Source organism: Mycteria americana, chromosome 15 (genome assembly GCF_035582795.1).
Source record: "Mycteria americana isolate JAX WOST 10 ecotype Jacksonville Zoo and Gardens chromosome 15, USCA_MyAme_1.0, whole genome shotgun sequence".
NCBI lineage: Eukaryota > Metazoa > Chordata > Aves > Ciconiiformes > Ciconiidae > Mycteria > Mycteria americana.
The window spans coordinates 8980369-9006638 of NC_134379.1; the positions used below are offsets into that span (position 1 = coordinate 8980369).

Genomic DNA, 26270 nt, shown 5'->3' on the forward strand with positions numbered 1-26270 from the left:
GTAACAGTTGTACTGGGGATTTAGGTCCCCAGTAAATCTCTTCTTCTGCCTGAAGAAAGCTTTTGTGTGGATGAGGCTTAGCCTGCTTCAGTACTGCACTTGCATGAACTCTTCATTACGTTGATGTTTTTGAGCAGCCCACAACTGGAATTAGTTATCACAGAAAACACAAATGTTATTGTACCGATTGCATTAACTCATTTAATGAAAAACCTACATTAAAAAAAAAAAGGCAAGAGTCCCTAAGGTAGAAACAAAGATCTCCATCTGTCTCACCCCAAAGCTTGGCTCCAGTTCAGCTTGCTACCAACTGCACCACTCCCTGTATACTCTATGGCCTTCTTCAGCCTTTCCCCTTTGTCTTGCAACACCTTATACCCTTCTTACCACTTACAGCTTGCACTGTCAACAGCTTGGTTTAAAATTATTAGAAAACTCTTTGCAAAAAGGGTACATTGGCCTGACCATCTGCCATCTGTGGAAAGCTAGCAGTGAAGTCTCCCGTCTTAAGGAATTTCCTTTACTCTCATGTCTTTAAACCTTAGCAGTACGAGATATTCCTCCATCACTCACACAAAGTGACAACTCCTTATTAGAACAGCTCTGCACAGGAATCTCAGAACTCATGTGGTGCAAAGTATGTTCTCATCTCTCCTCCAGTATGTGACAAGACAGAAATAAGAGATGGCTGCAGGACTCTGAACCCAGAGTCACACCTAGAGGTGAAGGTTATATCTAGGGATGAAAGCCAGGAACGATCCCCTCATCTCTCCCTTATCCTCACCAACATACATTCATATCTGCACAAGCCTCCACTCTGCTAGGGCCAGATATCCAGGATAATTGAAAGTAAATAAATTACTGCGCTCATAAGAAAAGAGATGGTACTCTGCATACCAGGCATTACTTGGCCGCTCCAGTATTCTCCTGGAAGAAATTCAACAAGTTCTTCCTCAAGGAACCATCCCATTCAACGCTGTTTGACAGCAACATTAAGTCTACACATTTCATAACTAAGCCCTTAAAAAGCAATGGGGAGGAAGCTGTAATTTCTTAAGTGTTATGCTCAAAAATTAAACACAAACCAGCTTGTTAAATGGGCAATAGCCTTGCAAATTCAGTGAAGGAAAGAAGATACTCCTCCTCTTTGCCATCCCTTCCAACTGTAGGCATTTCACAGTAAAGGCCTAAGCCTCATTTCCTATTCCTGATTTTAAAAAAAAAAAAAAAAAATCAAGTTAGTTATTACAGCAGCAAGGAAGCTCAGATACAGCTTCAGCAGGTGGTTTTAATTCTTCTTCCATTGTTATCTATAATTCACTTGAAAGGCATCAAAACAAACAGTGGACACCAATTAGGAACTATTCCTCTCATTTAGCACTTCCATATGCGACTGTTAGTGTGGTGTGCACTCCAAGAATTGCTAACTTTTGTTATAAACACAACCCCACCCTTCCTCCACCACCTCCGACAGGAATTTCTGTAGAAAAGAGAAATAGGGTGGAGACTTTCAGGAGAATGTTTTTCATGATTTTGGTACTAGCTACATTTATAGGACTGACAGCATAAAGTGTCACATTCTCCTTTTAACAGAGGAGGACACTACACTGGCAACAGCTGCATGAACTTCCCAGCATGCTCTGCATTCAGTCCAAAGTCCTCATCCTGGACAGAACTGATGGCTTAGCTAAATCCCCTAACCTTCTGGCTATTTTCACATGACTCTTAATAGCAGCAACAATCTGGTCTGTTTACAGAAAATTGCTTCTTCAACATCATCCCTCCTCTATTCTTAATGGACCAGCAACATCAACTCATCCCACAAAGGTTAGGAAGGCAGGTGGCAAAAACTAGCAGCCATCAGAAGATGTCTCCAGATTTGGATACCAGAAATCAAAGGATCCAGCCTTTTCACACAGCCCAACCACCTGTGAAAGTAGCAAATATGCCACATGGTATATCCCCCCGTTACAAACACCCACCTTAGCCATCTCATCGTTATACACTTTTCAGGCTTCTCCAAAAGGGCAGGAGTACATTTTGCACAACTCGTGTTAGGACAGCCTCTGTGGACAGGTTTTCAGGGAGATCATCCTGTGATCTGTGGCTTACCAAAATAAATATTTAAAAGAAAAAATAAAAAGTGTCACGTCCATCTCATCTATTCATTGCCCGCTGAGCTGACGATTGTCCACCTCAGGATTACAGTTTAACATGGACTAGCAATAGTTATTCCAGCTCCGTGCAGCAAAAGCAGAATTGCTTTTATGTCAGAAGCATTTCTAAACCTGATGAAAGCAAGGCAATCTCTGTATTTCTTAGGCCATCCTTCTGTTGCAAGATTTCGTCACAGTTTGTGAAGTTTGACAAGACCAAATATATTAAAAACACAACAAACCACACAACAAAACACCAAAACCCCCCAAAACAAACCTGAACTCCAAACCCACAGAAGGATATGGCCCTCGAGGATTTGGGGGGGAAAAAAAGGGGGGGGGGGGGGGTAAAGAAGTCAGCTATCTTTTGAAATCTCCTCCAATTCCTAAGGAGATTTAGAAGTTCACAACGTAGATTTATTATCCCAGAGGCTGTAATAATGCAAGTCTTGCGTATGGGAAAACACAACTTCCTTCTAATGGCCTCAAGCAAATAAAAGGTTCATCGTTGTGAGGATGAATGGGAAATAAGTGATAATTTTGGGGGAAGACAGGACCTCTGAAGGGAACATCTACAAGAGAAAGTAGCAAGTTAAAAGCATAGGGTTGAAGGAGGCAGTAAGGATTATGAAAGGAAGAAGTCACTGTCAAGAGGTCATATGGGCTCTTCAGAACCCATGCCTCTCAAGTTCTGTTCCCAAGTAATTCAAGAACTCACCTGGGTGCAAAAGTTTCAATATCTAACTAAACCACCACCAGAGATGTGTTTAAGAGTGCTTATACAAGTTTAATAGAAAATACTGCTTAAAGGCTCTCGAGTCCACCATCACTGAATCTTTGTTTGGGTAAGAGAAATATGCTGTGCCCAAGGTTTCCATGCTTCCATTCTCCTGGCCGATCAAACTGATCCCATCAGGAAGTCCTAACCTGCTAAAAACACACTAGCACCACAGATGAATAAGAATCGGCAGCATTTGCCATTCAGTAACCAACTACTGAAGTCAAAGGTCTACCTTTTCCACCCCTCCCTCAATCTCTCTTTACAGGCTCACAGCAGAGTTCAGAGAGAGCACTGTGTCCCCTTGGCTGACCTCCTTATCAGCAGCATCCTGAAAATTTTGTTCATCTGTTCCTGTAATCACCACATTATAACTCCCTAACAAAAGCCATTTCTTTCTGTGGACCTTTTCCTAGTTGTTTATCTGCTTTGCTGCGTGCTTCAAGACTACTACCCTTTATATTCTTTACAGGATCATAAGTACTCAAAACAGGATTCTATGAAACCAGCATCGCCAAGGGCGGCTCCAGTTGCTATTTGGCAATACTGTTGACAACAGTTGCCTCTAATGTAGCCCAGCTCATCAGCACTTACCTGCTCTGTCACTGAAGCAGATAAAAAGAACCTCAAGAGACTCACAGCTTCAAGGCAGAACCAACCCATGCCATCTCTAACATGCAAAAATGAAGACCTTGCCCAATTTCATAGACCATCTATTCTAGTAATTCACCATGTTTGGTCTTTCCAGCAATTCCAGGATCATGATTGCTACTCTACTTGTTTTCATACACTAAAGACAGTTGCATGGAATATGAAGGTGAAACTTCTTTAGGAAGCAGCACCGCTGGCAGAGACATGGAAGAGCCATACCTTGCCACTGGCATCCATTCTGTGTAATGGTAGAACCTGCTTTACTACAGCAGTAGGAGCTCAGAAGCTTAAGTCAACTACCCAGGACTTCCTTCTCAACTCTAACCTTCTCCTGCTGCATCCCACCACTTCCCAGAAAACATGCCTGTCAATTAGTTATATGAGCACCTACAGACAGGCAGAAGTTGTTAAAGAAGCCCCACATGCTTGTGTCTTGACAGCAATTGGCAGAATCCCGCCAGCATGGTGAGAACGATCCAGGCAGAGTAGATGCACACAGAGCCTTGCAGCCTGGTCCTGTGTGAGCCCTACCCAAGGTAAGGTTATGTTCACTCCAGATTAGAAATAAAGCAAATTAATAGGAAAGCCTTTAACTATAAATAGGTGGGTCTGTCACTTGTGAATTAAGAAATACACAGCTAAGAGAAACAGAAAGCATCCAATATATTTGGGAAAGCAAACAAACAGCTTATCAAAATAAAAAAAAGATTCTCTACATACCACAGTAATTTGATGGGAGCTAAAAAAATTGGGACAATGTAACAGTACAGCATACAGCTTTTCTAATTATGTTAAGACAACATCTGTAGATATTTAGCACTCCAAATATTTTGACATTAGGTGCCGAATAAAATTCTCCCTGTTCAGATTAAAAATGTCCAAAAAAAAGAAACTACTCAGATGCTGGAATGCAGTGTCAAAATCTTTGGAAAACTGACAGGGATTTCTTTTTTTTTTTTTTTTTTGACTGTGTATCGAAAGAGAAGATGAACATGTAGAAGTTGTTCAAGTAGTCACACAGCACTGATGCCAGAAAGCACTCTCAGCAGGCTGCGTATTCTTCCAACAGTGACCACACACTCCAGGAACTCCTCAGAAAATTTGATCAAGGGTGACACACGTTATGCCTGCAGCCAGAGGTTGCCGAATGGTCAGCGTGGTGATGGGAGTGGATAGGAATTGGGTGACACATCGTAGAGTAGTTTGGGAAACTTCTGGTGGACCTTCTGCCTTATATTGAAAAGGCCACCAGAAACACAAGGAGAAGGAGGTATAACATATGGAGGAGCAGGAGGCATATGCTATGGAAGAAAATATCAGGGTAGATACTATCCAACACCTGTGTACTATAGGTACACAAACATCATTACTCAGAAAGCCACTTTCATGCATCAGCAATTCCATCAAGGGTGATCAACATGCTTTGATGTTTTTTTCATGAAATACTTTTGAAGGTAGGTTTACAGAGTTACTTACCACATTTTACTACCTACTTACTAATTGCTTTACTAACTAGATAATTATTAGGAAAATCAGGTTGCACTTAACAGTCTGTAACATCTACATAATTCAGTTATCGTATCTAATAAACATTAAAATTTGGAATAAGAAGGTATTTTTAGAAGCAAGTTTGCTATGTGGAACCAAGTGTTGGACTTTGAAACAAAGGTCTCAAAATGAGAGCAAAGTCACATTTCACTACAGGAATTACTGAGCCAGTCTCTAGTGGATAACTACATACATACAAGGATATGCACTAGATCCAAAGTTGAAAGGAAGGTACCTCAGCCTGCCACACATTCGCAGCATAGAACTGCCTTGCTAACCAGAGAGCACCGAGACAACCACCTCTGGGAGAATTTCACTGTTCAAATAAAAGCTTTTGCTTTGATTATGATGGGAGTTGGACTCTGCTGAACTGGGGAAACATCACTGTACTAGGATTTAGCAGCAACAGAACAGATAGTGCAATGCCTCTGACTCCCACTGCCTTCTCTTACATTTTCTCAGTTTCTAAGGGCAAGGTGAAAAACACTCAGTGGCAGCAAAGAGCTCTGCTACTCGCTGTATGTGTTACACAGACTTAACTCCCTTGCTTCCAAACGGTGACTATGAGGAAGAAACAAGAAGGAACTGAAGTCCTTGACGAAAGGAAAAAACTTACACAAGTTCAACTCCTGAAGAGAACTACTGTGATATTACAGGAAATGTTACTCCATAAACTTCACATTGTATTTTCACATCGATTGACAGTTCTATGTTTTAATGGTTCACAGGGGAGCAAGCCAAGACCTGGAGAAGTGAGGTCCCATCAACACCACTTTGAATACCCTTCCTTCTAGAGCACTTCAATGGGTTTTCAAACTTTCAGGTCTCTAGTTTTGATGTTCATTCTCATGGCCTCATCAAATTTTGTATCATAATTGCATATGCTAGTTTAAGATTTTCCTGGTAGTGTTGTTCTGCATCTCTCCTCCTGAGACCAAGAAACTTTGTGAACCCGCAGTAAAAAAGGAGAGGGTTTTTGCACTCTATCGTACCAAGAGGGAAGTCCGCATTTTCTTACACTGCTTTGAAAATTGTAAACACATGGGAATCTAAGAGGTTTGAAAAATATCAGGATGACAAGATGCAACAACAGTTATTAAAAGTAGATAAAAATATTCCAGGAACTGAAATGGGGGGGAGGAAAGTTCTCCAATTAAACCATTACTTGAATAAGGATGCTCAAACTTCCTATTCCTACTTGTATTCTTATGGAAAGAAAAAAAAAAAGTAAGCTTGGAATTGCAATGGCATCACTTTAGAGGTGCCGAGGTTACTCTTGGAGCTGCTTCTTGCCCAAACAGCTAAGCTGTCTACCATCAATCTGCTTCTGGGATAAATACGATACTGGCTACTGTCCCAAATTCAAGCAATACAAACAAACAAGAAAGCTATGTTGTAACATGAAATAAGACCTTGCCTAGCTGGAGAGCTCTAGGGCAGTGCTGAGCCCCTGAACTTGCTAGGGACACTTTTCCTCTCCCAAGAGATTGCACTTGCCTTTGAACTTTCAGCCATATAGAAAAAAGGCTGAGTTGAAATGTCAGCATCATCTTGGATTCAAATCAATCAGCTTGATGCATGATTGCAATAGCTAAACCACTTCACCTCTGCACTGCCCTCGTCCATATGTTCTTTATATCAGCAGTCAGCAGACTGGGTGGCTCAGTGGATTCATTTCCTGTCCTAGGCTTGGGCTCCAGTTTAAACAAAACAAAAAACCCTGAAACTGGAAAATAAAAATTAGCATCTACTGACAGTTAAATTCACCAGACTTGTTTGCATCAAGTCTCTTTCTCCATCCAAGAAAGTTGCAAGAAACCCTTCGGGAAGCCCGGGTACAATTGGTGATTTTTAACTATCTACTCAACTAGCTGGTCACAGTTGTACAAAAACAATAAAGGAATTAGAGACCTTTCAAATGTTGACATACTTTTGGGTGAGGGGAAAGCAATGAACAGAAGGGGAGAGCCCCAAGACTTAAGAAAGGAAACAGATTAGCACAGCCATCCCCACCTCAGTAAATTAATAGCCCACTGAGTAGCAAGATCTCCACCCACTTCTAGAGCTGGGCTTCCTCCAGACAATGCTGCTCTATCAGCTACAATGCAAGAGTTAAATTCCCAAGATAATTTAAATCTAAACTATGTGCAGCCTTCAGCATTAATGTAGGTGCCTGCCAGCTGGTGACAGTTAAGTGGTTACTTTCTCAAGCTAAACTTATTAGCTAAGGGTCAAGACACTCTGTAATAACCGAATTGCATTTAACAGCTTGCTGTATCAGAGCGCAGTATGTTACCGTGGAAGGGGAGTTTTCTCACTGAAGGTGTGTTACAGCAAGCGTGTCTCATCAGGAGTCTGTCATACCTTGGGGCTAGACGTCCACGCTGGACTGTTTCCTTTGCAAAAGAGAAGTTGACCTGCCATTTGGGAGATAACAAGAAAGTATGCATGTCGGAAATAGCTGTAGTGCAGCCTTTGAATGATTTCAAGTTCTTTGACTTGGTTTCCTTGGTTTACCCTCCCACCTTCCTATCTTCCCTCGTAAAATGCAAAAAGAAATAAATTAAAAAAGGGCACAGAAGGCCTCATAAAAGGACAGCTAGTAAAAATAATCCATCTTCCAGATAGGCTACAGTGGCTCCCCCAAAGACACTGTTCCAGAACAGCATAAAAAAAAGGAGCAAGTAGCAACCCTGCTCGCTCAGGATGAAAGAAGGAATCAATAGATAGGATCTCCCAAGCCTCAAGATGCAAAAAAAACACCATCAGTCTGAAGAAGGGACCCTGCAGCCACGCCCATGCACACAGGACTCCCAAAACTGCTTTGTGTGCTTGATCAATCCATTATCTCCTCGCTTAGTCTGTCCTACTCAAGAAAATGCAACCTTACTATTCCAGGGCCCATTGGGAAAGAAAACTTTTTACTTCAGTCTCTGGAAACAGGAGACATCTTGAAGCAGCAGCTCAGAGCCATTGTAGTTGCCATTCTGCTGACACATGGAGAACAATAGTGACTGTCAGACAATTGGAGCATTTGCAACACAGCAAGAAGGCAAGTTAAAAATAGCGCAGGTCCAATCTGCCTTCAATCATACCTACCTCACATCAACTTCAAAAGCACCAGCTGCACATACAAGTGAAATGAAATATGGAGGAGAAATCTAACTAATACCAAAAAAGATGAAAGCATTTTGAGGTTCTACCCTGCTAATTCACTGTAGCTTCATAACTGCTTTGTTTTTGTTTTTAGTTTTGTTTTCTTTTGTCTGCTGTTTCCAGGAAGGATCTACACAGATGTAAGCATCCTACCCTCTCAGAGGAACTGAATTTATAGTAGGAGAGAGTGCAGAAAGGAAAGAGTACAAAAGGCTTTATATCAGGTTGCCAAAGAGTGCTAAAAAACTCTTAAGTCTCTTTTACTTACAATTCCAAGTGACACTAACATTAAGAATTAACATAAGGAGCAAGTAAATACTTCAATTTTAAAACTGATGCCTCTGGACAGCTTGAGGTGCTGCGCATACCACTAGTGTCAATACTGCTGCTAGAAATTAAGTGGCACAACCCTGCTGTACTAGAAAGGGGTCTTTTTTTTTTTAATTTTCCTCCTTCTTTCAAAAATATGGGACTGTCGGTAACACCAGATGTTTTAGGAAGGAAAAAAAAGGTAAAAAGAATCTCACACATGAAAGTGAGGGCTTGCTACTGGCTTTCTGCTCACACTCCACAGACCATATCCAAGATCAAAAGAACAGTTCCACCTTGAAAACTGACTGCATAAAATTGTCACCTCGTTCCACAGACCTGCTCCTGTGAGATCGCTGCTGACTCTCTCAAACAAGCTTATGTTGGCTTTTTATTTCCACTGAACTCTGCTGAGACAGATCTGGCACTGCGGGAGGGAGCTGGATTCTCTCCTTTACACCAGCAGCACCACTAAGCTGTAATTACTCACACCTGTCCAAACCTACAGGCACGAATGGGCTGCACACACAGGCTTCTCGGGTCCCCGGTCAGATCCTCAGCCAGGCTGAGCTGCAGCTACTTTGGAAATAACAGTTCTGCCACAATCCTTAGCATCCCCCTCCCCTGCAGTGACAGGTAAAAACCCAAGCTACACACAGCAGCTTCTCTTTCCCAGGCTCACTTCTTTAGCAGCACGCTAAAATGCAAAGCTCTCTCCTGCAGACTGCAACTTAGGGTAGCTTTGTCACTTTTTAAGACTTCAAGACTTTTCTTGAGCTTCTGGGAAGCTATTGTTTCCTCAGCAGCCTGAAGTGAGCTGCTGTCTGCAACCATCATTCTTTGTGACTGTAACAAGACAACTTCCTAGTTAGAGATTTGCCTGAATTGTGTGATTAGCACCAAGATATCACAGCACAAAAGAAAAATGAGCTACAAAAAGCAGAGTCTTCAAGATGTTGGACACCCTCAATGACCCTTCACCAGCCAGCAGAGGCAGGCTGTATTGACCCAATGCAAACGAACAGAAAACTCAAGGCTTAGTTTCTCTCCCATTCATAAGCCATGAACACTCATGACACAGATTCAGCAGATGCCTTCGTGCCTAAACCTGAAACTCGATGGAGAAACAGGATTTGTTTCAAAGCCCCAGAAGCAACAGTTAAAGCAGAAAACATTAGGAAGGAAAATGCAAAACCTGCCCTTTTTGTCCATCATGATGAGAAAGGGAAAAGACTTTCCTTTCTTCCAGCTCTGGAAAGAGCCTTGTGTTTCCTCTGTGTGAAAGACCAGATGCCAAACCCAGAATTGTGTTTTCACATGTACTGTGCAGCCTGAATGCTGCACCAATTAAGTCGGGGGCAGGTGGGAAGGGGAACCAAAAGGTGACTAATTTAATTCAAAGCTCTCTGGGAACACATATTATTCGTGTCCAGACCTTACAGGCATAACTCTTACAAGCAGCCATCCAGGGACCAGCTTTCATCAGCTACAGCAACTGATGGTGATGACAGCAGGCTGTGGAGAAGATAACACACTGACATGGAGAAAGCGCATTTTCTGAAGGACTGTGCAATGGGGACACCAAGCATGAGCACATCTATAAACAGGTCATCCCTGAGTACCCATTTCTTCATTTCTTTCCCCCTCCCTGTTCAGGCTTCTTTGCAGGCATTCAGTATGATCTGTTTTCCAAGACCACCACCTTTTGGAGCTTGTGTGTGAGCATTCAGATAATGATGAGGAGTGAAGAGAATAGGTGATTTGTTCCTGTGTTTGAGAGGCATAGAGCAAATTAAGGAACAAAACCCAACTCAATCCAGCCAGTCCATCCACACATCCCCTTGCTGCTCTGTAAGGACAGATGCATTGCCGGATAACTTACCCTCTTCACAGTTGCTCCCCGTGAAGCCAGGACAGCACCTCCACTCCAGCGTGGTCACAGTTCTGTAGGACATTTTGTACGTGGGCCTGATGAGAGTCCTGTAACTAACACAAACAAGAAGTCAGTAGAATGCACTTACCTACTCAAGGGCAGTGTTGCTACTAATTCATAGAGCATCTTCCTGCCTGGATATATCCCTAGAGCACTCAGCCGCCCCCAGCTGCAGAAAAAGGAGACACACAAAATAACAGAGCAACAGTTTACCACAGCGTGGATCTGATTAGACAACCCTTATTTTTCTCTGTAGGCCCTCATACTCTTCTAGCTCTTCCTCACACCTCCCCCCCCAAATAACACCAGTACGGTTTGTGGAGGTCTCATCGCTACCAAGTAATTGCAAGTAGCAGAGATTATGACTCGTTTCCCCTCGCTCTACCTCCATGTGGATTTCTCAGACATTGAACAAAGGCTGGCATTAGCCTTTCCTCACTCAGTACTAATAGTTTCCAAAACATTACTCTTACAAAAATTGCATAAATCTCTCGGGTGTCTTCTCTTGTCCCAGCCCCACCACTCAGATATGGGGTGTATCAACACATCAACGTGACAAAGATCATCATCAGTGATCTGCATGGAGCTTTTTTCCAGCTAGCTGGCCTGTGCCTCAGTTTTCCCTATCTGAAATAGGGTTACACTCTTCCTCACCACAGCCAAGGTTCTGCAGGACATGTTCGTTAGCTCTGTGTACAGCACACAGCACCCCCAGGGTCCCAATTAAAGCACAAGTACTGCCATGCCCCTCTGGAAACTAGAGGGCTACCTGCAGACACAAGCAAACTTGTTCAAGGCACCAGTGATTCTGAAGTCAACGCAACAGACAGTTGCATAAATGCCAGCTTTTCTTTTAAAACAGTAGCCCTTCAAAGCTGGCAAATCAGAGTTTTCTCAGTATACAGCCAGACAAGCCACTGCTGCTATTTATGAAGCTAAAAGCAAACACAGAAGTAGCACTCTACAAGCTCCCTTCGAAATTCCTACCCTTATTTAACAGCCAAAGGAATTTGGCACACGCAGGGAGAGGCTGAAGCTTTGGGATTACAGTGTTGCAGGCTGAAGCTTTCTGCTTCTCTCTCAAGGCCAGGCAGACTCAAGCCCCGAGCACCCCGGTCTCCTCGGGGGAAGAGCCTCCTCCCGCAGTGCCGAGAGCCGCCAGGAGACGGAGCGCTGCCCCAGCCTGCTCCGCCGGCAGCACTACCCCGGGCTCGCCTGGGCACAAGGCCAAAATGGAGCTAGAAGTTGCATGAATCTCATCCAAAACCCCTCCAAGGGGTAGCAGGCACAGGTGTACATCCAGGACAGCGCTGCAGTGACATTGGTACAGTCACTCTGACGAGCAGTAACAAAGGCTTGCCAGGAGAGGCTGCCCATGTATGTCTTGGAAAGAAGGCAGCAGCTCAGTCGTGGTTAACGCAGTCTTTGGGAAACTAATTTCTCAGTAAGCTGTTGCTGATTATTTATGCCAGCTGCCAAACACAGAAACCAACTTCTCCTATAGCCACCGGAGAGGAGGGCCACACAAGCTTCCTCCTGAGCATGGGGCTGCCTGCACTTGGAACGGCATCGCCCAGTGATGGGAGAGCAACGCTGCCTCCCGAGAACATTACGTCCTCACCCTCTGAGTTGCCAAAAAGCACACCAGTTACTGCTAATACCGACAACTGTGATCCAGGCACTTGTCTAATACAGGCTGGACAGAGCCAGCTCGTCCCACCTAATTCTTTGCGCTTCTGCATCCAATGGTATTCAGGAGTTTGCAGGCATGAGTGAGTTTGAGGACTTGGCACCACGTTGATGTAGGTAGACCTTCAGTGCGTTTTCAGAGAGAGACCCAAGATTTTAAGTGTCCTGCTGAGGGTCTCTCAGAACAGCTCTGGCAAAGTTCAGGAACTGAACCCAAGTCTCCCGACTTCCAGTCCTGGCGTTGGACTCAAGATATCTTTCCACACGTAAGCCCTGAACCATCAGTCAGAAGTTCATGACTTCGTCACTAACACCACAGCTGGATTTGACCTTGAGATGAAAGTCTCCAGCCCTGTTACCAGTGTCCGGAGCCAGCTAGTCTCCAACCACACCGTGATTTTAAAACCATGTTTCTGCCAACACCAAGATGTTAAAACTCTCTCAAACTTCATTATGAAGTGTGGAGAGTGGCTTGAGCCAGACTGGAATCTTGGCAGCAGTTCTGCGTCGGGGAAGTAGCTATAGTTAAATCCTCAAACGAGCGAGGACTTCTCAGGGCATGACAAACGTGGAGCTCAGCTGTCACAGCCTACCACCCACCCTGAATTTCCTGGAAGAGTCCTGATGTTTGTAGCTCTGTTCAGCACCGTGCAGTCAGGCATGCAAAGCGGTCCCAGCTTGCTAGCTCTGATTCTCTCTAAAGTTGCTCTGTTCTTCATAGCATCATTTTTCCTCAATCACATGACATGGCACCAAGGTCTGTTGTTACATATATCATCACATCACATCATGCAGATTTCTGACTGCTATTCCAGGAGGGGAGCAACAAGAACTCCTTTAGCAAAGCATCACCACTATCTGATACCTGAAGCATTGCAATTGGAGGAAAAAAAAAAAAAAACATGGAAAAAGAAGAGGAAAAGATACCTGTTAAAGATCAGAAACCTCAGAATGAAAGTGTGTGGAAAACACAACAGGCAGAAAAAGGATTGGTAGCAGAATAGGGAAGCCTTTCCCTTGGATGTCACCCAAGCCACAGACACTGGCATAGAAATCTGCAAAACCACAGTAAGAGAAGAGGTTAGGATGAGCCACAACCTGCACCTCTGCTTCCCAGACAGCAGACGCATATGCTCAGCATACACAGTCCCCTTCAGCAGAAGGCTTCCAAGCACTTCAGAGAAGCAAACTACCAGGACCTGCCACTCTACTGCAAGAGATAGGCATCATTTACCAACACATTTGCTGAGGCTCACGGCAAGGTCCCAGGAGTGGGGCAACATTGAGAAAAGAACCCAGAAAACTCAACTAGCAGCCACTGCTGTTACTAGATCAGCTCAAACACCTGGCTGTCCTTGGAGACTGCCTGACCAGCATCAGACAAGCTACAGGAGCTCATCCGCATGCCATCATCATTTGGGAAAAAGAGTCTCTTGCTTGTGGCTCTCTAAGTGACTGCCCAGGAAATGGTATCTGGGGAGGGAACATGAGATGACTGATTAACTGATTTGGGGTTACGAAGCTAGAAATACTGGAGAGGTCAGGACACATCGAGGGATGGCAGCCAACAAGTCTCACACCTCAGCACACAAGGATACATTCCCCTTGCTCTCAAGGAAGTGTCACTGAAAACAACAGCCAGACATGACACAAGAAAGGGAAGGAGTGTCACATTCTTGGATCAGAGCCTCAAAAATCAGGTCAAAGAGAAAGGCGTGATCTCTGCCATGACCCAAGCAGGACAGCCTGTCACACACAGGAAATACCTTCCCCCTTCAAGGATTTCCCCTGCCCTTTGACACTTACAAACAAAGCTGTTTGTACACGAAGACCACATGAGAGGGGGAAGGCGTGAAACTCATTTCCACATCACAAGAGATGGTTTTGTTAGTGTGATTCATTCAGCCATTGCAGTTTGTGCCCGAGGAGACCTTGGTGATCTTCAGAGGCTTCTATTCATTTTTATTCAGGTTCCAGGTTGAAAGTTTCAACATCACTTACTGGTGGGTTTCAGGACAACAAGAGGAATGAACTTGCCTTTTTGACTGGCAAAGAATCTGGAAACCAAGGAATCCAAGCTTTCTTTTACCTACTACTCTCATGGAAATGAAGTCACATATCAACTCAGTGGGTCCAACCCTGTACATATAACTGGCATATTGTCTTTCAAACAGGGACAATCCATCTTTGCTATAACAAGTGCTACCTCTGCGTTAAAAGAAGATCAGAACAAAGCTTGTGGTAGTTCCTCTAATTTTTGGTACCCATGGCCTGATTTACAGACATGCCAAAAATCTAAAATTTCCCATAGAAAATCAAGGTTTTTGAAAACAGATTTCAAATACATCAGGTTAAGTAACCAAATCTTGAAGTACTTGGCTGCCTTGGAAAGAAGGGAGGCTGGAAAGAGCTGGGCAAGTATTAACATAGAAAAGAATATCCTATGGGTGTACCCAGAGAGTCCATTTCTCAGAGAAGCTATCAAGAACATACTTGGTTCCCAACACCACTATCCCCACTCCAGACACACAGTCATAACTATCCTCTCAAAGCCTACCAGACACCGATTACACCGGGTAGCTTCTCTATGGAATAGAGACAAGATAACTTCACCTCAATCCAGTGCCACAGCTGACAAAGGCAGAGGGAGTACCTTTGCCATCATGTTTGCACTCAGAAGCATGGCCGAGACCATCACTCTGTTAATCAGACCTGTGCTCTTTTTTTTTCCTGCAGCCCCAGCTCTTCCAGCTTCCCTAGTACAAAGGCAGTAGTTCCCCAGGGAAGAACGTAACCAGAGGAGTTTCAAATATGCTCCTGCAGACACTGGACAAAAAACAAAACCTGCAGCTGCAGGAGTGTTGGAGGCCATTGTACGTGTCTCCTGCCTTTGCCAAAGGGGAGGAAGAGGACTCTGTTTAACTCTGAGCATGTCTGGTTTGCACAACTTATCGATGAGTCTAATACCCAGAAAACAGAAACTTACACACCTCCCATCCCAAGCTGGACAGAGCAATACTTAACAGTCTCTCAGTCCCAAGAAAAAAGACAAAGGACACGGAGACAGATGTTTCTATGCCACCAGAGTAATCATCAGCTCCTGACTTTATTAACAATTAGATCTCAGTGCTATTGCAGAGCAGCACTGCACTTCCCTACCAGCAAGGAGGAAGAGTGCCCAGACAGCATGTCTGGACAAGATCAAAAGGGCTTCAATTAGCAGCCTGAGGACACCTGTGCCTGTGCACAATTGACAAAGCAGATGGCCCTCCACCTGTGCCCAGCCAGCAGCACACAGCCATCCACATTGTTCCCAAACCTGAGAACGCACACCTTTGTGCTACAGCTCTAATCCCTTACACACCCAGAGCCTCTATCCATCCTGTTCACAGGAGCACTCTTCATCCTACACTTATATCCCGTGTGTTCATGGGAAAGCAGGCATCTTTTTCCAAGTATATGACTCTACATCTTGGAGAGAAATAAGGGAATTAGACATAAAAGAGTTCATGTGTAACAGGACTTCAAATAGCAATCCTAATGCACTGGAATAAGCTCTGGGATTTATTATTCAATTCACTGGAAAGGAAGAAAAAGAGAAGGATTTCCCTGTGGCGTTACTGCTTCTGAAACTGAGGAGAAACATCAGCTACAGGCCAATCTCTTGGGTGACAGATCCCCAACTTCTCCTACTGACCCTGTAGCAATAGTGTCTTCAAAAGCAGAGAAGACTAAAATGGATGAGCCTGCAGAATTCCTTCTTTGTTATTCTGCAAACTAGCTTGTAAAATCCCTCAGGGAGCAGAAATGTGTTCAGTTTAAATGAAAACAACAAAAAAGAAAACCCAACATTCAAAAACACCAAACAGCAAGAGTGGTCCGTGCAAGACGTCTAGCCTGCTTACATTAAAAATGTCATCAAAAGCACATTGCATTTGTGATAAGCCAAACCAGCTAGAATACCGAAAGGAAAAAAACATGCAGTGACTGGCAGTTGGAAAGGGCATTACAGCCCAGATTTGGTGTGTTGCAAGAATGCTCTCCACTTCCATCTCTCCCACCTTTGAGTCATGTTTGAAGCTGACAGATGAGTAACTTCATGTTTGGGGTTTCAATGGCTCTTGCTAAAGTATGGAGACCAGGTAAGCCCATCCCTGTACAAGCCAGCTATGGGTTTCCAGGGGAATCTTCAGATTCTCTGAAGCCAGAAAGTGCTGCAGAGACAGGATGCTCAAAGGCTAGAGTGAAATGGCTATGTGACCACTGAGTACAGCAAAAAATAGCAGGATAAACACTCACACAACCTTGCTGGGAACATTGATTTTTCTAGGACGAAACAAGTAGGAGAGGAGTCAGAATATCCTGCCACAACCTGAAGCAGCATGCTTCCAGAGATGAGAGAGAGATTTTCACAGCAACAACAGTTTGAAGCAGAAAATGCTTATCTTCTGAAGGCTGTAATAGTGCATGATCTGCCAGGCTGTTCATCACATTCATTTACCTCCTGAGATACTGTTTTAATACTGTTTTACTGACCACAACAATCATACACAAATACTCTAATCAAAATTAGGCTGATTTTGGCCAACTAGGGTAGAGCAAGAGTTATCCTATTCTTAAAGTCATAAAACACAGTAAGACAAAACAAGTACTGTTCTCATCTTGTAGGTGAGGTAGCATTGCTTGACTGAAGGCACAGGAAGTCACAAAAGCTCCAGCAACTCAAATCCTTGCCTGGCCTATGAGACCACCCTTCTCTGTGAGCCTTGACGAGCATAGTGTCCTAAGCATGATAGGATAGTGCACTAGCCTGCCGCTGCTGCAGCAAAATGATTGCTCAGGAGAAGGGTTACAATTCAGTTGCCTGGGTTTACTGGGAGCTGGGGTGCAAGCATCCAGGCAGCAGAGACCCAGAGATTAGGTTGCCATTGAAACACCAAACTAGAGACTTTATATCCCTTCCTTCAGACAGATAAATGGCATGCAATTTTTATAAGTACACTAGGAACTTCAGCCAGACTGCTGGAAAGTTGCCCGTTCACTTCGTAGCGTGACAAAGCAAAGGCATATCCTATGGCGCACAGAAGCTGAAGTCTTCACTACACAAATGGAGAGAGTTCAAGAATAGATCTGCTGAGGGAAAGTCTCCAGCCAAGACTGCTCCAAAGCAACTCGGCACCCAAGCTAAATAAAGAGTCTGGGGTGGAGGGCAAGAACAGAGCAGCTCATCCCATCCCAGCCAAGATGACGACACTCCTGCAAAAGAAGTACAGCTGCCAGCTTCCCAAGAGCAAGTGAACAGATAGCAAGGACATCGCACAACTGAAGCTGCTAGGCTGGGGATCTCACAGATACTCCTCTGTCAAAGGCCTGACCCTGAGCTGCAGTTTGTGCAATAAGGGAAAGAAACATAACGCGAATGAATGGGAGACAGGAAATGGATTAAATCCTTGTCTGGCCACACTGATGTCTGCTTGTAAGCAGAGTCTCTCTAACAGAGAGCCCCTCTCAGCTGTCACCACGAGGTTGAGAGATGCCTTTTTTTTTTGGCTGGCGTCCCTTTTGCTAGTGAGCAGCCCGATAACGGGTGCTGGCAGAATGAAAACTCTCCCAGATATGGTTGACTCCCTGTAAACAAGGAGATGAAAACAGTTTGTTTCAAGTCGCAGCTGGGAGAAATACCATAAAGTCAAAACACCAATGGCTTGACTGTAAGCAATGCAAAATGTCAGTAAGCATAACACCATATGAATCTGGCTGTGCCCCCTCTTCAAGCTCAGGCATGAGAAATCTCACTAGAGAAGAACAGGACCTGGAATAAGCTTGACATTACCAGAAGCTAGACCTCCAGAAAACCTGAAAAGGTTTTGGTACTGGTACTCTCTGTACCAGAGGTGCTGGTACAGAGAAGGTAAGGAGGAAACAGAAACAACGTTGTTTGATGGGAATGAAGCATTGGCCCCATGAAGCATTCTTGCTGGACCTGGTCACATAGAACGGATACAGTCAAGCAGGCAATCATTAAGGACTGTAAACTTCTCTATTTTGTAAACAAAATAGAGAAGCTCCTTCATATTACAGGAACACGCTCAAGGACTGGTGACCCAGAGAAGGCACAAGAGACACAAGAGATTAGTGACAAAAGAGATTCTCTGCTTCTGCTTCCATGAAGCTAGCGTAAGCTCTCTCCTTGTTTTGCAAAGCGTTGGGACAGAACGCTATCAGATTTGATACTAGTCACACTGCTTTTCCCTGTTGAAGGTATCTACTGAAGATATCCTTACTTAGGATGTCCCCCTGAGAGATTAATCCCTTGATCTCGCAAGGTATCAGGGCTTGCAGGATTTCTGGACTTCAATCCTGCAGTAGCAGGATTAGATGAAACATGAGTAGAGGTGGCCTTTGCTGTTAGTGAGAGCCATGGTGGCAAAGCGGCAATCCCACAGGCTCAAGGTCTGCCATGCCACATCCATTATTCTCTTTTTGGGAAAAGTTACTTTGAAACACAAAAGAGCTAACACTTACCCTAACCACAGAGCACTTGTCTTTGCCCTGCACCACAGACAGCATGCTCATCACAAGAAAAAACAGATTCCCAAGAAAACCAGGACAGCTCCCAAGCAAACGGCAGTGTCACCCAAAGCTTTCAGACATGCTGAGACAGCTTTTGTGGTTGGGGGTTTTTTTTGTTTGTTTTGAAAAAGTTGGTACAGAATCACTCTCAAACCACTGGGGGGGGAGTGAGGAGGGGGTTAAAAAAAAAAAAAACTAGGGCACCTGAGTTGAGTACTCTGCTCTGTTCATCTTCTGTAGGAATTATCAGAGCCCTGTCGAAGGAAGTTGTGCAGCATAATAGCTGGTATAAGCTTACAAGCCCCTTCAAAGCCAGTTTCTTAGCAGAAAAAATTAAGGAAAACAAGTATAACTTGCAAGAAACTGCACTAGCAAGTGAGGTGCTGAATAGAAGGAGGACTCAACTGCTCTGTGACTTTGGGGACTGTCTTTCTCATTGCTATCCTCGGGAGTTTTCATCTGAAAACAGCAGATGGATTCACCTGAATTAGGAGAGAGATTGATGTTTCCTAAAGAGACAATATTCTTTTTGGTAAAAGAGGGGGAAAAACGTGATTAAAAAAATTTTAAAACCTGAGCTTGACTCTAAGATGAAGCCAGTTATTCACACATCCCTAGGTGCTGGCAACGTAACATTGATAGGCTGCCACATAGGCGCAGAAAACAAGACCTCAACCATACAACATGACTCAGGGTTACTAAGTTGCCCACAGTAGTCACATGTCACAAGATCCATCATTTTCAGTGGCTGTTTTTCATTCTGTTATCGGAAGTCAGATGCACCACCGAAAAAAAGCAACCACTTAAAGATGTCTGGGGTGGGGATAACTTATCCAGCAACCCACTCAACTCTGAGGACCTCAGTGGCTTCAACTTCATCACTACTTGTCCTTGGGGTTCTCCCTTTTGTACAGCGGCAGTACAAGAAATTATCAGGAACCAGCGTGTGCCGCTCCTGCTTTACCTTTGTTGACAACTGGGTGGGCTCCAGCATTTATCAGCAGCTTTCTGGAGGTCCTTGGGAAAGAGAGGTCCAGGGTCTTTCTCTACTTCATGCAAGAATGTTATACGATACATGATTAGAGGACAAACAGTAGAGTCATTTCCTTGGAAAGGTGCCATTCACTTTGCTTGCATTTCCTCCCACTTGCAAAGGGAACAGAGCATCAGCGTCCTCCCATCTCTTCTGGTAGGTTTCTTCATGGTGATTGTCTTCCAGAAATGCAGCTCCTGTCAGCTGAGCTTTCACCAACTGAGATCTTCAGTATCAATAACCTCAGCTTCTTCCCATGATATTTTCACATAGAAAGAAAAATTGAGAAGTCTGCTGCCATTCTGCATTGTCTCCAAACAATTGGACTGTCAGGCAAATGAACCAAACTACACTTGAAACTGAAAACATTCCATGAATAACAATCTCACAACAGCACACAGTACTCCTGAAGTCTCTGGGTTAACAATGTAAGAATCAATGTATACGAGTAACTGCAGGAGCCCACCAAAAGGATTTTTACCAGTAACACGATCAATTGTTTGGTACTTATGAAACTACAGTTATGTTAATGAAAAATAAGCAAGATTTTTGGCAAGTTTAGGAGACAAGGTGAAAGCTCACAAGTTTCTAATGACAATTATGTGAGTAAGAAGTCTGGGAAATTAAAAAGCTTCCACAGAATTTTGGCCATGACAGTGTAAAATATTAAGTGTTTCAACCACAGCCTTGCATAAAACAAGACCAAAGAGACACCAAAGCAGATATATTACAAGTGAAAAAACTTAGACTGACCAGTGGCCAAGTAGAAACTGGAGAACCAACTGTGGTAACTGCCACATGGAAAATGTGAATTCCAGATGAAGAGTTACAAGAACAGATTGGGAAGGTGGATCTCTGGGTTTTTAAGTGGATATTTCAACCATATTCTGGCTAGGTTATCAACTACAAGAGGACCTCAATCAGTGCCCCGTGGGTGAATTCGTAACAATAGCAATAAAATGACTAAGCTTTGTGTGCTAAATTATGGGCTTGTCTACATGGGAAACTGTTACAGAAGCTAGGTGTAAATTTAGAGCACAATGGCTTTTTTGCACCAATTCCCAGACGGGTGGGTAACACTATTCTGCTCTGAGAATGTCTTTCAGAGAAGGCAAAGCTCAACAATGCGTACTGAAAGGTGGTAGCTGGGGATAGCTATTTCACATGGGGTTTTTTGGTGGGTCGTCCCCCGTCCCCCCCCCCCCCCCCTTGAATGTAGGTGGGTCCCAAGACTGTAAATGATTGAAAGGCAAAGTAGGCTAACAGCAGACTCAGGGCAAGTTTTTGACAAGTCACTGTCTCTAAGTTTTGTTTCTCATCCAGGGAGAGGGGACATTGTGGTGTCATGCATGTCTCTAAAGGATATTGAGAAGCAGGAGTAAGAGACACTGTAAGGAAATTCCACTCTGAAAGGTACAGGGCACATTACCTTTGTCCATCACCAGCTCCAAGGAATTTGATCAAAGCTTTCCAGTGTATGGGACCAATATTACCCTTAAAGACCCAAGTATGAGGACTCAATACCAACAAGCCACACAGTGCCATTGCTCCAGCATCCCTGCTAACCCTGTTCAGTCACACTGCACTCAACTTGTTCGACTTGACATTTATTTAGCTTCATGCCTGACTAGCAGCAGCCTCCTGTGCAGAGAAGTACAAACTGGCATTACAACCTAAGCCAACACATAGTTTGTCCCTATACTACACCTACCTTCATGTGTAAGTACTCTGCAGCTAACACCAGTGGCATTCTTTAGTTACACCACCATGAAGCAGGATATCAGCATCTGACCCATTGATCTCAACCCTCTATGCAGTACTTAAAAGCTAACCAATTTAATGAGAAGTGCAGGAAAATTTGGGCAACACGAGACATGAAGATTTTTACCTCACTAAGTTGGCACAAGGTCCTGGCCACCGGCAGCTCTGATAAACTCGCTGGATCACTGTTTCTGACCCATTCTGCACTTGGCAGGAAACTGTTCGTGTAACCGTATAGTGACACCAATGCCTGCAGAGAGAAAGGACACTGTTAGCCCCAGTAAGACAGCAAGCTGAACCAACATATATCAGACTGCAGTAAAAACAGACCAAGTATCTGGGGGTGGGGTTGCTTCTTCTGCCAGCCATAGCTAGCCTAACTTGCAGTCTTCATTTCTCACCCCACCCTCTCCTCCCAATAACTGCAGAAAGATTCCCTGCTTCTGCCAACCTGAACCACAAGAGATTCAGTAACGCCTCTTGCTTGGTCCTCAGAGGCCAGAGTTTTATAGTACATAATTTAGTTCTGTTAGTTATCATAAACAATAGGACTTTAGGAGGAAAAAAAAAAAAAAGAAAAAAAAAGAAAAAAGTGTTCCAAATCTCCTGATAGTCAGTTCCCATTGTACTGGTCTTAATTTCATCCTGCTCATTATGGTATCATTCCCCAGCCTCCTACCATTCTGAACAACATCCGAGTTGGAAAATTCTGCTTTTTGGTGCGGTGGAACTCATTGTCAGCAGGGCTCAAACAAGCCATATTGCTGTCCTGGTGAGGTTACAGTCTGAAAATGGGCAAGAGAAAAATGCAGGGGGGGGAGGGACTAGTGTCTTATGCTGGCTGTCTCTTAAGAAAACAAGAGCGAGAGAGACCTCACCGTAAGGCACACGAGAAGGCAGGAACTGCAATGTCAGCCCTGGGAATCAGGACCCACAGACCCTTTCCACCTTCTCTGAAAAATAGGGTTTTAGGTTCCAGTATCATGCTGGGGGGGGGGAGGATACTTTCATTTCTCCTTTGCAAGCATCATTCATATTTGCCAAATACTGGTTCGTGGTTTTGCTTTTGTAACTCAGCGTAGTTAACATGTTTGAGAGCCACTTTCCTACTGATTGGGGATCAGAACTGGGGTCACTAATGGGAAGTGGAGACAGCAGCTTGTGCTCCAAAACACACAAAGTGCTTGTGTAAGCATTTCCTGCACATGCAGGAGAGTCCTGCTCCTCATCCATCTTAAAGTAAGAGCCCCCAGTACAGTTGATCCCTTCTCCAAGTACCGCAGTGGCTCCCCAACCTTGCATACCAAAAAATCAAACTGCTTGCATAGTGGAAACAGGCACCTGCACACCCCCTCCTCCTTCCTTAACCCACCTTCCCCATGGCAGTTCAATTTTGCTAGTATTTGCCATTTACAGCATTTGTTGCTTTTTGTTTCCTTTTTGGATTCCCCTCCTATCTCCGCAGGAGGCTCCCTGCTCTCTGGATAGCTCTCGTTTCCATGAATAGGAGGTATGCATGCCAGCGGCTGAGCTGAGCACTGCAGACCACAATGGACAAGCTGGGGCCAGCAGGCTGCTCACCGAACCTTCGGCTACAGTCAGACGGGTGAGCTGGGGCACCAGAGAGAGGGTGGCTTTCCACTCAGTGGCATCGAGCCCGTCAGCTGCGTCAAGGCAGAGCCATGCAGCTTTCCCTGCAGACCCTGCTCCTGCTCACTGTAAATCTGCTTGCGACTCCTCATCAGGAAGCGTGGACTACAGTCACATCTCAGGTGACCCCAGGCTGGCAGGGAGGCCTCAGAGAACCACTCCTCCCAGATTTATTAAGGATCTGTCGTGTATATATAGGGATCAGACACCCTAGTACCCAAATGTCTCTACCAACATCTACATCATAGAACCAAAGGGCAAAACGGGGGGAGAAAAGATAAGATTAATGAAGCTTCAGATCACATGATGACAGCAGATCCTTTAGCAGGCTCAACACAACTTCTGCACAAAGTTTAGGGAGCAAAACCAGAAGAAACAAAGACAGGAGCTAAAGACTGGAAATGTGATATTTCAAAGTAGAGTTTTCTTTTTAATTTCACATGCACACATGGTGCAATCAACCATTGTGTCTCTCCAAGCCTTAGTCATGGCGTTCGTTCAGACAGGTATTGCTAGATAAGATCTCCTCGTGCCATGGGAACAGCCAGTTGAGCATGGAAGGAAAAGCAGCCAGGAGAAAGGGCGAGCACAAGATGGGCTGGAGAAACCACCACTCTGTATGATTTACCTCGAGTATGTTTTTAGCACAGTGCTTGCAGCCATTGGAAGGACAGCGCTTCTGCACAAAGCCTCAGGGCAAAAGCATTTCATGTCAGGCAAAACAAACTGCACATATACAGAACCTGACAGGATAACAGTAGAAGCACATGTCCTAAAATTATAAAAAACAAAGCTTCTCATTAACATGCAATGAGGAAAGGAATTGGTCCCACCACAGGAGAGGAACGAAGCTGTAGTATGCACACTCACAACACATAACAGAGCGTGAAGGGACGTTAATACTAAAAAATTCAGAATAAAGTTACTGAACATTTTAAAACAGAGCATAATTATCAAGGACTCGAGTGCCTCCCCTCATGTTAAGACCATTTTTCTGGCTTGTCAATGAAATCCAAATAAATAAATATTTGATTTACACATGCTATGCTTTAACTGTTACGTAGCTTGCACGTGTGTCCCTCTGGCCTTCTCCCATCACAGAGTCATCTGGGAAGAAGTACTATTTCCGTGCTGTGGAGCTAGATTATCCTACACCAATTATTGCACTCTAATACTGATTTTGGTGGGCTTCTGAGACAACCCGTCCCACCTTCTTGGGTACGCACAAAGCATTTCTGTATCAGACAAAAAAAAAAAATTCAACTGCACTCTAAGCAGAGCCCTCCATATCTGATGCTGAAACTAGAGAGCTTCATATTCCTGAAGGCAAAGGTGGGAAGGTGAACAGACGAACACCACTGCACACCCCAGCACAACGCAGAAGAGAAAGGCAGGCGTTGGAGGCAGACTCCGCAATTGCCAGAGGGAATCTGGCAGTCTATCTGCTCTGGTTAATGTATGATGGCAGCTCCAAATTGCAATTCCTAAGGAGAAATTGGAAGCTAACCGTTATTCTCTTTAGCTTTCCCTTATATAGGCCCAGATTTAACGTCATCTTGCTCCTTTAAGGATTATTTTCAACCAGCTTGGGAGTCTAGCACTACATTTGTGGATCTGGAGCTAAACAGGTGGCACTGTGCAGGCTGCCTATGTCAAAAACTGCAAAAAAGGTTGATTATTTTACGCTACCTACAAAGCTGGTTTTGCCAGGGCTTTCATTCAGTGGGTGCTGCCAGCACGCACACAGATTTTCTTTCCAAACAAGTCCAAAACTGCTGTTGTCTGCATAGGTCTCCCACACCTTTGCTCTACCTGGTACCTGAACAGCTTCCAAGGACACATATCCCCTCACAAGTCCAAGGAATTTGGCAGTCAAGTTATCATTTCTGCCTTGGAAAAGCCTTTCTTGGAAGTGAGACATGTTGGACAGACCTTGTTAAAATACAGTGACAGAGCCTTAGGCAGTGGTTGCAAGTAAAGGCTGCTCCCACACTACAGTGCACAGGACGGAAGCCTGCACATTGGTAGGGGGAGAAACCCAACACCTTCCCAGGTTCATTTCTTCAGATGACCTGCTCAGGGACCTGTTATAACAGGAAGCAATCCTTACAGGAAGAGAGAAGCTTCCCCAAGGTTCTCCATTCATTGCTTTCCTTGCCTGAAGCCATCACCTGGGTTTTCCAGGCTGAACAGGATTGATAGCCCATGGCAAAATAACAGATCCTTCACTCAAATCTAGGGACACCTTTCCACCTTCCTCAGCAGGAGCACCAAGAGTGCAGTGACAACGATAAAGTACCACAACACTTGTCACCTCAGCACTCTCAGAGTCTTCTCTAAATCAGAACCACCACAGCATGGATCACGAGGGCAAAAAAATGGTCAGACCCCAAAGATACTCGGATAATCCAACATCAACACAGATTTCTCTAGCTTTTCTCTTTACCAACAGAAGGAAGAATTTGGTTAAAGGTACCCACCCAGGAGTGAAAGGTACATTCCGATTTGCAAAACATCACACTCTTGGCTTCCATAAATAGCATAATTTTCCTACAAATGCAACTTTTAGGTGTTTGGTTTTTTTACTGTAGCATAGAAGCAGGTGAGACAGAAAGACAGGAACATAGCTGATCATAAGATGCATTAGGATATATAGCTTGGGACTCACTGTAGATATAATAGCACAGTGACTACGACAGACAGACAAAACCACCCCAAGATTTCTCTTTGCAAGCCAAAAGTCAGCAAGAACAGTCTCCAGAAAGCAAGCAGGCTTCAGACAAAGTGACGAAAGGCACCATCATGGCTTACAGAGATTATAAATGACCCTTTATATTATATACAGATGCTAGCAAGAAAGGTTTAGGACTTTACTGGCATGCATCCAGGATGGCAGAGAATATATTGCTGCTTATTCAAAAAGAATATTCTGACCAAGCAAACAAAATGATCCAAATAGCAGCTCCTTTAGGGCTGGGTCTGTCGGATCTCATGCATGCTCATCACCACAAGATGCCCCGCAGCGTCTTGTGG

The 26270-nt window shown here is 44.2% G+C and overlaps 1 protein-coding gene across 9 annotated transcripts in view; it reads right to left on the bottom strand.

Moving 5' to 3' along the window:
* Window positions 1-26270, bottom strand: part of COL26A1 (collagen type XXVI alpha 1 chain) — a 187149-nt gene that overhangs the window by 135099 nt on the left and 25780 nt on the right. For 7 of the 9 annotated variants that reach the window (XM_075517868.1, XM_075517862.1, XM_075517866.1 and 4 more), the window contains 2 exons: window positions 21715-21837; window positions 10481-10584 (listed from right to left, as the gene is read on the bottom strand). In XM_075517868.1, coding sequence (XP_075373983.1) covers window positions 10481-10584; window positions 21715-21837 — 227 coding nt within the window. The remainder of the gene's footprint in view (window positions 1-10480; window positions 10585-21714; window positions 21838-26270) is intronic. The other 2 variants (XM_075517864.1, XM_075517860.1) reach the window with 1 other exon arrangement.